Below are 13,947 nucleotides of genomic sequence, written 5' to 3'. Positions count from 1 at the left end.
TCATTGATTACTGTAGTGGCCTTCCCTTTCCGAGGGGTGGCTGCCATTGGCAAATTGGTCGCTTCTGAACCTCAGCAATCAGTGATTGTCTCAACTCTTCAACTGGAGAACTGACAGGTTTTTCAGGATCGGGAGGTCCCATTTCCCGTTGCTTTTCTGTCCCTTTAGGAAGGGGGAATTTGACTGGGTTCCCCTCTGGATGCCTGGTTATCCAACCCTGCAAGGGGTGCCCCTCGTTCTTTGTTTCCCAGAAAAGGCATGTCATGGCTTCTGACTGGTGATCACTCGTGGTTCCTCGTGGGATCCGAGAGCAGTTTGAGCTGTAGGGGCTCTCCTCAGGTTGACCTAAGGCACAGCAGGTCTATTTCGCGAGGGAGCTTTTCCAGAGTAGCTTCCCAGTGAAGATTAGGGGGTTTTCCCATCCAGGAGTCACCTTTGATAACTGCTGAGCTCAGTAGGCATTTTTGATCAGGAACATTATTGCCAGTCATTCTCGCCTGCGGGACCCTACCTCAGTGAGGGAGGGTTTTAATCCATCTAATTGGTGAGTATGCCTTTCAACCTATTGCCATATCCATGGCTGAGGGAGTTGAGGGACAAGGGACCCTGCAACAGAGGTCCTGCTCTGTTGGTTGCAGTGGCTTGCAAGGTATACTTCACCATTTTAGGGATAGCCCTGTCTGTTGACAGGGGAGATCTGGTTCATGCAACAAACAATTGTTCCATTTAAGGGACCGCGTGCTTCCTTGGGGGAAGTACATGCGATCATGGCTGAGGTATTAATACCTAAACCAGGTTTGGGGCAATCTGTTCCGAGATCGCCCATACCCTGCCCTGATACCTTAGAGTTTCCAGGCTGGTGAAGAAATCCTGTTCGACATGAGTTGCACTGGCTGCACCCCAGCTTCCTGTCTCTTAGTGGAGTGTTTCTGGATTTCTTCCCTGTGGAATTCGCTCTCAGCTTCAGCTGTTCCAAGCAGGCTGAGGGCTCTTATCTCTGTGGGTAACTCCCTAATGGAATCGGCAGTGAGTTATTCGTTTGGAGTTGTTATACAGCCTGTCGACTTGTGCTTACCCCGGCAGTCCAGTAGTCTACCTCCATGTGTTCTTTGCTCCTTCTGACTTCCAGTTGGAATGTCGGGGGGGGGGTGCCTAAGGCACTCATGGTATATCTTAGTGTATACCCGCAGGGAAAAATACACCACTTTTTCCCTATATTTTCGGCAAGCTCTGGCCAATACTGCCTTTAGTTTTTCACACTTTACTAGGTTGCCCAAAGTGTCTTCCTGCTCAACTGAACTATCCTGTAGACAGGATGGATAGCCCTGCCCCTGACAGGGTGCAGTGTGGGTGAGCCTCAGGCCTAAGGTATCTTCCTGCTCGGGGATTTGGGCTAGCGATCCCATTCAGGGATTTCCTTTCATCCCCTGAAACTCTTGAGGCTGTCCTGCTGGTCAGCTGTGTCAGGTGCTGTGGCACACAGGGTCTGTCACAGACCCTGCCATTGTTGCTGATTATTATTCCAAGCATTGCTTGGGTTTTCTGCCAAACATGGGTACACTTCTACAGACATTCTGTCCTTCGGATGTCAGTGGACTGCAATTTCTTTCTGGGGAGTTCTCGAGCCCCAGTTGGTTTTTCAGTTGTCTTGGAACACCGAAGGAAACTGTGCGGTCTTCGTCCAAGAGTCTCTAGACTTTTTCCTTTATCCAGATGTTCTAGACCTACTGTCATTGTCAGGGGTTACTGATCCAAAACCCTGCTTGTAATGTGTTCCATGATGTGGAGTATGTTTCTTGCCCGCACTCTCAATACTCCCCTGCCTTAGGAACGTCTGCTGTGCATTGGGATTTTGTATCTGTCTTTTCTATGGTTTTCTCTTTGTAGAACCCAAATCTTTTTCCTGCCTTGACCCTTTTGTGGGTCGGCTGTCTCACAGGAAAAAGGGAGAGAGGTGGTGCTTTCAGCACGGTGCGGTTTCCCACTTTGTCCTTATCGGTCAGCTTATAGCTGGGGTTTTCACCCATGTGTGAGGACTGCCATCCTGCTTGTCCTCAGAGAAAGCAGAGTTGTTTACCTGTAACAGGTGTTCTCTGAGGACAGCAGGATGTTACTCCTCATGAAACCCACCTGCCTCCCCTGGGAGTTGGTTTCTCCTTGTATTAGCTATATTACGGACGGAGGGACTCTGCCTAGGAGGCAGCGTGATAACTACATCTGCACATGCTCAGTAGGGCATGTTTGAAAGTTCAAGATTCTTTGAGATCAAATTTCTGTGCTGGGTTCCATCCGATGATGTCACCCATGTGTAAGAACTAACATCCTGCTGTCCTTGGAGAACACCTTTACAGGTAAGCAACTCTGCGCATCTGGGCAGCTTTTAAAATTCTGTCAGCATGCACAAGCCCAACTTGTGTGCTTATCCTCTCGATGCACGCACTGGGCTTTTAAAATCTACCTTTAAGGCATTCAGAAGAGATTATAAGCACATTTCTTTTTACTCTAAAGACAATATTTTAGACCTAATATAGATACTTGATAATACTAGTGAAAAGTGTGACAGTGATCCCTGAGACAGTCCCAACCACTAAAACATGGTACGCAGACTAGAGACATGGTAGTCAGGAGCCACATGGGCTCCCTCATATTGTGCTTCAAACAGTATAGCCGGGCTTAAAACCATAAAAGTAGCAAAAAGCAATACATTCTTTTGCCTTTTAAAATCATTAGAATCCTCATTTTTATTCTGGTTTTTTTTTTTTAATAAAGAGATACTCCTGGGGTGGGTGCAGAACCAACTCACCTCTGGCTTGTTGTTTGTTTTTGTTTTTGTTGACTGAAAATAATAAAAACCGTTACACCTTAATAAAGAGATACTAGTGTTTAAAGATTTTGATCTGTTAATTAGGTAATACCACCATTATGATCTTTCAGTTTGTGATTGCTGCTTTGCAGACCCTCATCAGAGTTGCACTGACTATGCAGTTGTGAACTTAGCATACACAACTAAATAGCGGACCTGAGGAAGAATAGTTTTAAAACCAGCAGTGCACCATTATGGGAGATGCACACTTTTTTTTATTTCAGAGAACTATAAAAGTGAGAGAGAATGTTGGGACAGAAAAAAAAATCCAAGAATAAGATTTGAATAACCACAAGAATAAATGTATATTAAAATAAAACAAAATATATTTGTAATTTAAAAAATCTTCAGTACAATAAACATATCCAAGATTCTACCTATAAACACATTCAATAATAATATGTAAAGACACTGAAAACCACTTACTTGAAAACCAAATCATGTACCACATTCAACAATATAAACCTTAAAGAAACAAGACACTAAAAGGGGACCAAAAAACAACCCACAATCACAAAGAATAACACAAAGCAAATAATGACTTAGAAATCCACAATTCTGTTGTTTTTATATCTGATTTGCGGCAACGAGCTGCTTGCCTTTAACACCTGTTTGCCTGAAGAGGGTGTTTCTTCTGTGATTTGAGTTGTGTTTTGCTGGGATTTCCCTTATGTGCCCCATTTTGTTGGCTTGAAGATGACTGCATCAACCTTTCCCTGTTGATAACTCGGCGTATTGAGGAGCTGCTGACAGATCGGTCTAACTGTGGTGCCATCTTAGGCGGCTTGCTGATTTATAAATATATTACTTAATACTGGTAGCAGTTAATAAAGGAAGAACTTTTCAGCCTTAAGCAGGGACAGTGATTAGTAACTGTTTAAAAGTGAACTTTTTTTGTTTATATTTTGTCATTTTGACTTTTTTATTTTTGAAATATTATGTTTGAGGGCATTTGCATGGTCTATGTATAGGTTTTAATGCAGTTTTGTGTGCTTTTGTATATTTTATGTTTTGTGATTGTGTGTTTTTGGTCCCCCTTTAGTGTCTGTCTTTTTCCAGTTTTTATTTCTTTATGACATTATTTTTTATTTGATTTTGGTGGTTTTCAATATCTTTATATATTCTTGAATATGTTATAGGTAGAATTTTGGTTTATTGTATGGAAGATTTTTTGAATTAAAAAATATAGTTTTATTTAATATGCATCTGTTCTCGTGGTTATTTTGATGTTCTTTAGCTGTATTCTGTGTCCAGAAAAAGCTGTTATTGCTTTTTCTGGACCCAAGAATAAGCAATATAACCTCTTAAGCAGCCATACGTTTTAGGGATATAGCTAGTACTGCTGCTTCAGATTATAAGATCACATGAAAGATGATTTCAGTTTGTTTTGGTTGTATCTCAAGCAACCATGATTGAATGCTGCTTACAGTAGCTACTGAAAAGGAATTCATTTATGCAGTCTATGTGCATTTTTGGCTTTATGTAATAATTGCTTCTGGGACAAAAACGGCACTTACGTATTTTATTGTTCTTTAGAAGAGGAAAAAGGAGAAGCTGAAGAAAAAGAAGGCAAAGAGAAACAAGAGCGAGAATCCGGGGCCTGTCCAGATATCGAAGGTACACCATTTTTTGGTCACCTTGGGTTTCCGCACTTTCTCTGTGTTCATTACAAATAGGAGAACTGAACAGAGGGGGTAGTCTTTTTTTTTTTTTTTTTTCTTTTGTTTTTGCGTGGTAGATTTTCCTGCTTGTTTGGTCTTCCAGTTCAATTGGAACCCACTTCTATTGGGCTATTGTACCATGAGCCTTCTTCATTTGCAGCTCCGCAGGGGTTGGGTTTGTTTTTTTTTTTTAGTATCCTCCTTCCAGCTCAGTCCAGCCATTGTAGCAGTAGTCCCATGGACAGGGATCAGAAGCCACGGCTACCTCCAAAACTCGGCTGATGTGATCCCTAAGTTTGACCACTAGCTGCCTAGAGATTCTGAAGCGCTGCCTGCCCAGGAATCAAACCCAGATGTCCCACACAGCAGTATACAGCACTTGCCATAGAACCACTGGGGGAGCCTTGTAGTGTCTTTTAGATATTCTCAAACCATGGAAAAGGTAAGTTGGTTTAGTTAATAAGTATAACTAAGGAAGCCTTACTGGCTATTGCTAAACTTGGCCATTTTGCAGTGTCTGGATTTTGCCTTGCCATTAGATTTAGCATCTTGGTATACAGGACGATAAGTATCCCCCCAACATATTAGTCATTCTTGGCACAACCTTGGTTTATAAATATGCTAGTAACCAGGCTATTCTTTTTTTGAGGTAACTAGAGATGGAGAATACTAGGGACACCAAAGCAGGCCCATAATATTAATTGCAGATGCTTAACAGCACTGACTGCAGTAATAACCACGTCTGCTGCTGCTTTTTTTTGTTTTGTTTTGTTTTAATTTTCATTGAGACTCTTGATGTGAAACTCAAGATCCTTGACTGGCTGAGAGCTGTATGGCAGCCTAGTCTGATGTAATATTTTACTGCCGTTCCATTTTCAACATTATAATGTCTTGGCCTTTCCTCTGTAGATAAATTACATCATTTCTTCAATCTGTCCAAACTGTCAGTGTGTTTGTACATATATAGAGGGAGAGAGCTGTATATTTTTATCTAACTTTAATTTGTGGTGAAGCACTATAGAAGTGTCAGTGTACCTGGCACATTGCCATTGTGGCAGGATGGCAGTCTGATGTAAGAAACAATCCTGTGGAAGGGCGAATGCAAATGTCTGTCTTCTAAACATATGATGTTTGGATTTGATTATAGTTCTTGAAAGACAAAAAGAAAAATGAAAACTACAGTATGATCACAGGAAAAAAAATCAAGATGAAGATTAAGAAAAGCAAAAAGGACAAAGAGGTAATGACATAAAAAGATGTATTTTTTTTTATATTTTAACATGAAATAATGGATGTATTTAGTAGGCACGCATTAAAAAAAAAATCATAAGCATATCTCATTCTGGATCTCCCTCTCCCATCTTTCTCCCCTTAAAGGAAAGGGGGCCTTTTTATTTTATTTTTTTTTTTTTTAATGTCTTCGCTGTTTCATTGCGCTTCTGTTGGTGATGAGCTCACCAGAATGTCCTGCTATGTTATGAGCAATTTGTTTTAAAGAAAAGTGCACTGATATTACATATGGAATATTGCCTAGTAGTGCCACAGTATGAACTCTGCCACAGATGCCACAAATCCGTGATGCACACACAAACAAATGTAAAGAGCAATCTTTTAAAACATAGTATATGGCCTCAGTATTCCCTGGGCATTCTTTTTCCTTCAGTTTTTAAGGAAAAAGTTTTAGTGAAATGACAGCATAGAGAGACTGTAGTTAAGCAGCCTCTTGGCTGGAGGAACAGTGTGTTCCTGGCGCAAGAGGCAGTCTTCCACAGTCAGCTATGATTCTCCTGTTCCCCTAGCCCAGGACAGCTTAACAAGTTTAGTCTAATCTGTTGTATGTTTTGTCAGCTTGATCTGACAAGTTGGAAATGGCCTGGTAAATTCCTGGCTCAATTTCCCTCACACTAGCCTTCCCAGGTAAGTCCACATCCTGCTTTCAAAATTCATCCTCTTCGGTAGGTTGCCTTGAAGAATAAGTGTAAGTGTTTCAGGTTCTCAGCCACTCTTGTTCCTCAGGCTAGCCTTAAATTCCAGCCTTTATTTCTGATTGCAGTTTGTCTAGAGGCAGTCCTGATTTGATTCTGGGTTTCAGTTTCCTCCTATCTTTCTTTTATATCAACAGATTCACGTCTCATATGATTCATTCTTCTGGATATGTGTCATCTGCTCCTCTTGAGAACCCCTTCCTGTAGTTAGCCAAGCTGTGACTTGGGTGGGGCTCCAGAGCATCCAGGAAGATAACCAATGAGACAGAGCTGTACCAGGGTACAAATTATATTGCAATGATAGGGTGGATCAACTTGGTGGTAGTGGTGGGGGGAGTTGGCACTTTGTTAGGGATAGTATAGAATCCTGCAGGAGACTAAATGCATTGTAGAATCTTTATAGATGGAAATTCCATGTGTGATGGAGAAGAGTATAGATGTGGGAGTATACTACTGTCTACCTGGCCAAAATGAATAGAAAGACAATGAAAGGCTAATGGAGATTAGGGAAGCTAACCAATTTGGCAGCACAGTAATAATGGGAGATTTCAGTTACCCCAATATTGACTGGGTAAATGTAACATCAGGACATGCTAGGAAGGTAAAGTTTTTAGATGAGTTGATCAGGGAACTGATGAGCGGGAGCCAATTTAGACCTAATTCTTGCACCAAATCTCGTGTTATACTAAGAAGTAATGGTGGTGTGGCTATTCAGCAACAGCGATCATAGTGCGAGCAAATTTGACTTAATGGCTGGAGGGAGGGCATAAAGTAAATCTTCAGCTCTAGCACTAAACTTTCAAAAACAAAATTTTGATAAAAATGAAAAAAATAGTTACTAAAAAAAAAAAAAAACTAAAAGGTGCGACTACAAAATTAATTTACATTAGGCATGGTCATTGTTTGAAAATACCATCTTTGAAGCCCACTCCAGATGTATTCCACACATCAAAAAAAAGTGGAAGGAAGTCCAAGCGACTGCTGCCATGGTTAAAAGGTGATGTGAAAGAGGCTATTTTAGCTAAAAGAACTTTTTTTAAAAATTAGAAAAAGGATCTACCTGAAGAAAATAGGAAAAAGCATAAGCATTGGCAAGTTAGATGTAAAAAATTGTTAAGATGGACTAAAAGAAAATACACTTTGCTTCAGTGTTTACTGAAGATGTTGTTGGGGAGATACCTGTGCCAAAAATTGTGTTCAATGGTAATGTTTCAGAAGAACTGCAACAAGTTGGAAGATGTAATAGGGCATATTAACAAAGTAAAGAGTAGCAAATCACCCAGACCAGATGGCATACACTCCATAGTTCTGAAAGAACTCAAAAATGAAATTGCAGATCTTTTACTAGTAATTTGTAACCTGTCATTAAAATCTTCCATTGTACCCGAAAATTGGAGGGTGGCAAATGTGACCCGGGTCTTTAAAAAGGGCTGTGGGGTAATCTGAGAAACTGTAGACTGGTGAGTCCAACTTCAGTGCCAGGAAAAATTGTGGAAGCCATTCTAAAGAATAAAATCACAGAACATATGGAAAGACATGGTTTAATGGAACACAAGCAGCATGGATTTACACAAGGGAAATCTTGCCTCACCAATCTGCTACATTTTTTTTTTGAGGTGGTTAATAAACATGTGGATAATAGTGAGCTGGTGGATGTAGTGTATTTTTGGATTTTCAGAAGGTGTTTGACAAAGTACCCCATGAGACTCCTGCAAAAATCATGAGATAGGAAACAGTGTCCTGTTGTGGATTGCAAACTCATTTAAAAGATAGGAAACAAAGAATATGATTAAACAGACAGTTTTCTCAGTAGAGAAAGGTGAACAGTGGGGGTGTCTCAGGGGTCTTTACTCGGACTGGTGCTTTTTAATATATTTATAAACAATCTAGAAAGGGGAACAACGATCAAGGTGATCAAATTTGCAGATGGCAAAATTATTCCAAGTTGTTAAATCACAAGCAGATTGTTAAAAATTGCAGGAGGATCTTGTGAGACTGGAAGACTGGGCATTGAAATGGCAGATACAGTTGTGTGGACAAATGCACAATGATGCATATGTGGAAAAGTAATCTACACTGTAGATACATGGTTAGGTTTCATATTAGGAGTTACCCACCCAGGAAAAGGATCTGGGTATCATAGTGAATAGTACTTTGAAATCCTTGACTCAGTGTACGGCGGTGGACAAAAAAACAAACAGAATGCTAGGATTTATTAGGAAAGGAATGAAGAATAAAACGGCAAATGTCATAATGCCTCTGTATTGCACCAAGGTGAGACTGCATCTGGAGTACTGTGTGCAATTCTGATCACCACATCTCAAAGATATAGATGCATTGGAACAGGTACAGAGAACGATGACCAAAATGATAAAGAGGATGGAAAGGCTAAAGAGGTTAGGATTGTTCTGCTTGAAGAAAAGACAGTTGAGGGAGGGATATAATAGAGGCCTATAAAACATGAGTGGAATAGAATGGGTAAATGTAAATTGGTTATTTACTCATTTAAAAAAAAAATCAAAACTAAGGGTCACTTTGTGAAGTTAGTAAATAGTACATTCAAAACAAATTGGAGAAAATGTTCATTCAACACACAAACTCTGGAATTCATTACCGGAGCATGTGGTTAAGGCAGCTAGCCTGCCTCTCTACTCCAATCTTCATGGCAGTGAGCCTATTTTCAGTTCAGACTGATGGGGTGGGAAGAGGTGTATTAGAGGTCACAAAAGATGTGAGAAAAAGAAAGTGGCATCCAGGAGGTAAAAGAGGTCTGTTGGAGACTGAAGGAGCCAGGGAGAACCAGCCTCTCACAAGTTTTCACTTCTTTTGTGGTTCCTGCTGCTTTGGTGACTCAGTGGCATCTGTTGTTCCAGTGGGGTCCTCTTGCTTTAGTGGCCACAACACTTGCTGCCCCACCTGCAAGCTTAGGATCTTCTGCCATGTTGGCAGCTTATTCACTCCTTCTGCACCAGCAGCCCAGCATGATCAGTCTGAGAAAGCAGTAAGTGTTGCTGGAGCAATGAGAGCTGCAGGAGCCACCTGATTGCCAGTATGGGAGGAGCTCCAGGGCTGTCACCAGAACAGCAGTAGCCACCAGGGCCCACCAAAGTGTTGTGAGATGCCAGGAGTAACTAGGCTTACAGAAATGATGGGAGTTGTTGGATTAGTAGTGTGTGCAGGAGTCATTGTAGAAGAGCCCCAAGAGGTGGAGACTAGAGTGAGCCTGGGGCCAGTGCTGCAGTCTATTCTGGCTACTTCTCCTCTGTAAACATTCAAGCATCCATGATCAGCACTCAAATCTCCCAAAAATTGGATGGTGCCCTGAGCATGCTGCAACATGGCAAAACTGACAATATTTTAAACCCCAATTTTTGTTCCATTAGATTTGTAAAAAAATGCTGTTTCTGATTTAGATATTCTTTGTCATGTCAAAAAGCCTTGGGAAATAGTTTAGGGAAAGGTGAACTTGGGACATGTTTTAAAGAATATTTTTTAAAGCAGTAACATTGACGGTCGTCAAAAGGCACCTCATTCTTTCATGCATAATAATTAGCTTTTTACAGCTAAGCAGAATCATAAGTAGAAGTAAGAGGCAATGTGTGAAACACTGGTGGCTGTCTGGCATTATAGAGTGAGACACTGGAACGCTACCTTGCAGTGCTATGGAGTAAATGTTATGTTACATGTGCCAGTCTATCCCAGCTCAGAATAAACCGGCCTATTGACAATATACAATTGTTTTTTTCTAGGTGATTTTAAAAAATGCTCCTGGGACTTACATGGCTTCTTTGTGTGAGGGGAAAGTGGTTTCCTTCTTGGTGATAGTAACAGTGAATCATAAAGCTTATGGTCTTGCTAATAATAGTTCTCTTTTCTCAGCATTTACAGTGAAACTCTACTGTTGATAGTGCATCATGCAGGGCTATAATGTAGGATCTAGAATAAAGGTTGTATTTACTTTCTTAGAATATTATCGCCGTAAGATGATCGGTGCATGCGTAGCTCTCGTCGGCATTAACCTTCTCTCTGATCTCTGTACAGAGGGACAGAAATCGTGCTGAACTGCTGGAATTCCTAAATTCTGCCTTGTAATGGACAAGAAGGAAGTCTGCCGAGCTATCTGGTCTACAAGCCCTGGAGAAAACGGAACCTCAGGGAGGCAAATTGGTTTCATCGCAAATCTAAAACCAACCTGTCGGTCTCTCTGAATTAGTGAGGAGAGAGCATGTCCGTGAAGCTTCCTAGTTCTCCGAGATCCTGAATGGCTGGTTGTGTTAGAACATTGTATGAATTTTATGCACAATTCCATTCTTAGGAGAACACATTTATTGGACCTCACAAGATGAATCCATCCCACCACTGCATACTAACTTGGGCTTGAGTGTTTTGCCAGATCAGCTGATGCTTATTTTCTAGAGTCTTAAAGCGTTCTGTTGCTGAGTATGTATATTTTTACTTTTCACTTGTGATTTTATTAGTTCTGGAAATTTTTTTTTTTCTGTAAATATTTCCTATTACCAGATAACTCTTTCCCCTGCCAAAGATTTATATTTTGACCTAATTATCTAGTCGATTTTTTTTTTTTTAACTTAATCTCGCCTGAAATCCTCAGCATAAACGTTTTTACTCAGTTACAGTTTTATGGTCAGGTTGGATCCTGGGATACTCCTTCCACATTTTGCTCTGATGCAGGAGCAGCAGTCCCTGCAGCTTTAGAAAAATGTTTATTTTATATCAGAATGACATGCTGTATTTTGTATTGTAAGTAAATGCTATCAGTTGTGATCTTTGAAGGATAAGCTTTAATTAAATTGGTTACACATCCAAAACAAGTCATAGTGTGTTACATTTGGTATATCCATCTTTGAAACATAAAGCAGTACAGAAGCACAGCTGGCTGAGAAGTCTTAAAAACTGTAGTCTAGGCCTATGCCTTTGTCTCCTCTTGGGAAGTTTAACTTCATGATTTCAGCGGCAGTGCTACATGCTGCTGTACGGGAGACTCGGATTCCATTTCCAACCCCTTCTTTTACCCCTCAGGCCTGCCAGAAGATAATGGTCCTGGGCATCACACTGCAGCAGTACCTACCACACTCGGGGTGTATATGCAGTGGTTCCAACCAGAGCTGCAAGCTATGGCCCCTGTCTGGGGATTGCCAGTGAGATGGCTGAGCTAGAGAGGAGGGGAAAGAAGGTTGTTAAAAATTAGGAACAAATCTATGCAATTGTAACTGATTGCTCACACCAGGAAGAGGCTGCTTTGAACGTGTTGGAAGTAGAAAAACTACCATACCAAAAAAAATCACAAAACCTTTCACAAAAACTGTTTTTTTGCTGCTGTTTTGGGGGAGAGGCGAATAAATTCATAACAGAAATGTTCCGTTTCCTCTTGCCCCTGCTGGGCCTGTCCAAAGCCTGAACTACCAAAATTGCTTCCGAAAAAATCTCTGTAGGAGAACAAGTGCTAAATATAGAAGTAAATGTTCATGTGTTTGTTTTTTTCACTAGTTTAAATGCTTTCAGCAATGTCACGATTTAACAATTTAAATATACCTTGATAGTCTCAGAGGGAGTAAACTCCTCAGGTACTCGCTCTGCCCTGCAACCCTCATGCAGACCCTACTGCTGCCGCCAATCTGACTGTTCACCACCGAGCAACTAGCATCTTGAGGTTGGCAAACCCTTCTGTACCCTGTCAGAGGGGAGATGCCAGGCGAGAAGCACTACCAAGAGTGAGCGTACACTCTCCACCGGCTGCCGCTACTGTGCTTCCGTTGCCATGCTGGTGCCATGGCAAGCCATCTGCATCACCAATTGGCAACTTGAGGGGTGGGTGTCGTGCTCTTTGTATGGCAGTGTGACACACACAATGTGAGTTTTATTGTATAGGATCCAAATGGATCCATTTTTGAATTAGCGAAAAAAACAAAAAAGATCGGTGTATCAAATGATTTTTATTAAAAAAAAAAAAAAAAAGATTAAAAAACAAAAAAGATCAGTGTATCAAATGACTTTTATTAAAAAAAAAAAAAAAGATTAAAAAAAAACAAAAAAGATTGGTGTATCAAATGGTGTCGCTTACTTCTTTCACTACTCAACAATATTGGATCGGCTTCCGCTTTGTTTTTTGTGACCATCCATTTTTTAATTGCAATTCAAAATGTCCGAGGTATTCTGTAACACTGTAACACACATTGAATACAGCTTTTCTAGAGAAAGATGTGCACCAGACTGAAATAAGTGTTTTCTAGGGAATGGTATTATTTTGGGTCATGAACGATGCTTGAACTTTATCAGATCTGTAAATTCTGATTGCAGAATGTGATCCAGAAAGCACCTGGCCTGAAAACAGCTTAAGGCCTTACCTTTTAGGTTTGTAATCCTCAGATAGCCCATTTCTGTCTCTTACTTCTTTTGTACATTTAGCACTATGAACTAGCAGCAGAGGAGCATATGCACATTACTGGCAGCATTAAAATCATTTTGCAAAGTGAATGTTTCACTAGCCTAATTAGCGTTAATGTTGTCAGTGGCACCCTAACCTGTCACTATAGCCTATTTACTAGAGGTGTGGGCCCTTTAATGTTTTTCATTTTGTATTTCAATTGTTTTATTTGAAACGAAATAAAACAAGGGAGAGGAAGTGGCCAGGGTGGGATCTCTGTAGATTCCAAGCCAGTGGGGCAAGAGGGCCTGGGCATTGTTTCTTCCCTATTTGGATAGCTAAGATCCATCAATAGGGTAAAAGAGGTCCCAGAAGGAGGAGACAGGCTCTCTGGGTACCTTCAATTTTTTTAATTTTGGAGATACGGGTGAAAGATTTTATTTTTTTTTGGCAGAGCTGGTGGCTGTTTTGAAAATGAGAACAAATTTTTATTCCTTCCCCCCACCCCCCCCCCCTTTTAAGTTTTGTTTTCAAAGTAAAATGAAACAATTCACTTCAAACAAAATCACACCCCTATTAGTTACTGTTACTCTTGCAATGGGTATGCTTTCATGTATTGGGTTATTTTGTTCTAGAGGCACAGCCAAACTGTCTTCTCCCGGTATCCCAAGGGCACCTCTTCCTCTCTATGCAGCGCATCTCAGGAAATGCTGCCTTAGCACTTATTTATATCGAGGAGGCCTTGCTGTGGTATGGTGTGGGATGCTACTAGTGTTGAAGCAGTGCTTTACATCAGAAGCCCACACTAAAACATTTTTCCTTCATAGAAAGGTAATCACTGTGCAAACAGCAGTATATGCTTTTCAAACACACCTTACAGAGAAATTTAGGAAGGTAGCACAATCTCTGCCAGTTGTCCTGAATTGCCTGCCCTAAAAACATTAGCAGGCCTAGGCAAAGAAATGTGGTATATATCAATCCACTCTCCTTACAGACTTCGACTTTTAACATCTTAAAAACAGTGGGGAAGGAGTTCAAGGAAACAGGTTAAAT

The 13,947-nt window shown here is 40.8% G+C and overlaps 1 protein-coding gene across 1 annotated transcript in view; it reads left to right on the top strand.

Moving 5' to 3' along the window:
• The window catches only part of LOC115088509 (ADP-ribosylation factor-like protein 6-interacting protein 4), a 63,968-nt gene extending 51,102 nt beyond the window's left edge, over positions 1–12,866 (top strand). The window contains exons 6-9 of the mRNA XM_029596769.1: positions 4,400–4,480; positions 5,672–5,705; positions 11,550–11,668; positions 12,828–12,866. Coding sequence (XP_029452629.1) covers positions 4,400–4,480; positions 5,672–5,705; positions 11,550–11,668; positions 12,828–12,866 — 273 coding nt within the window. The remainder of the gene's footprint in view (positions 1–4,399; positions 4,481–5,671; positions 5,706–11,549; positions 11,669–12,827) is intronic.
• The last annotated feature ends 1,081 nt before the right edge of the window (positions 12,867–13,947 follow it).

The sequence above is a fragment of the Rhinatrema bivittatum genome, chromosome 3 (genome assembly GCF_901001135.1).
Source record: "Rhinatrema bivittatum chromosome 3, aRhiBiv1.1, whole genome shotgun sequence".
Lineage (NCBI taxonomy): Eukaryota > Metazoa > Chordata > Amphibia > Gymnophiona > Rhinatrematidae > Rhinatrema > Rhinatrema bivittatum.
The sequence above is the reverse complement of the archived record's forward strand: the minus strand, read 5'-3'. Positions and strand labels throughout refer to the sequence as shown.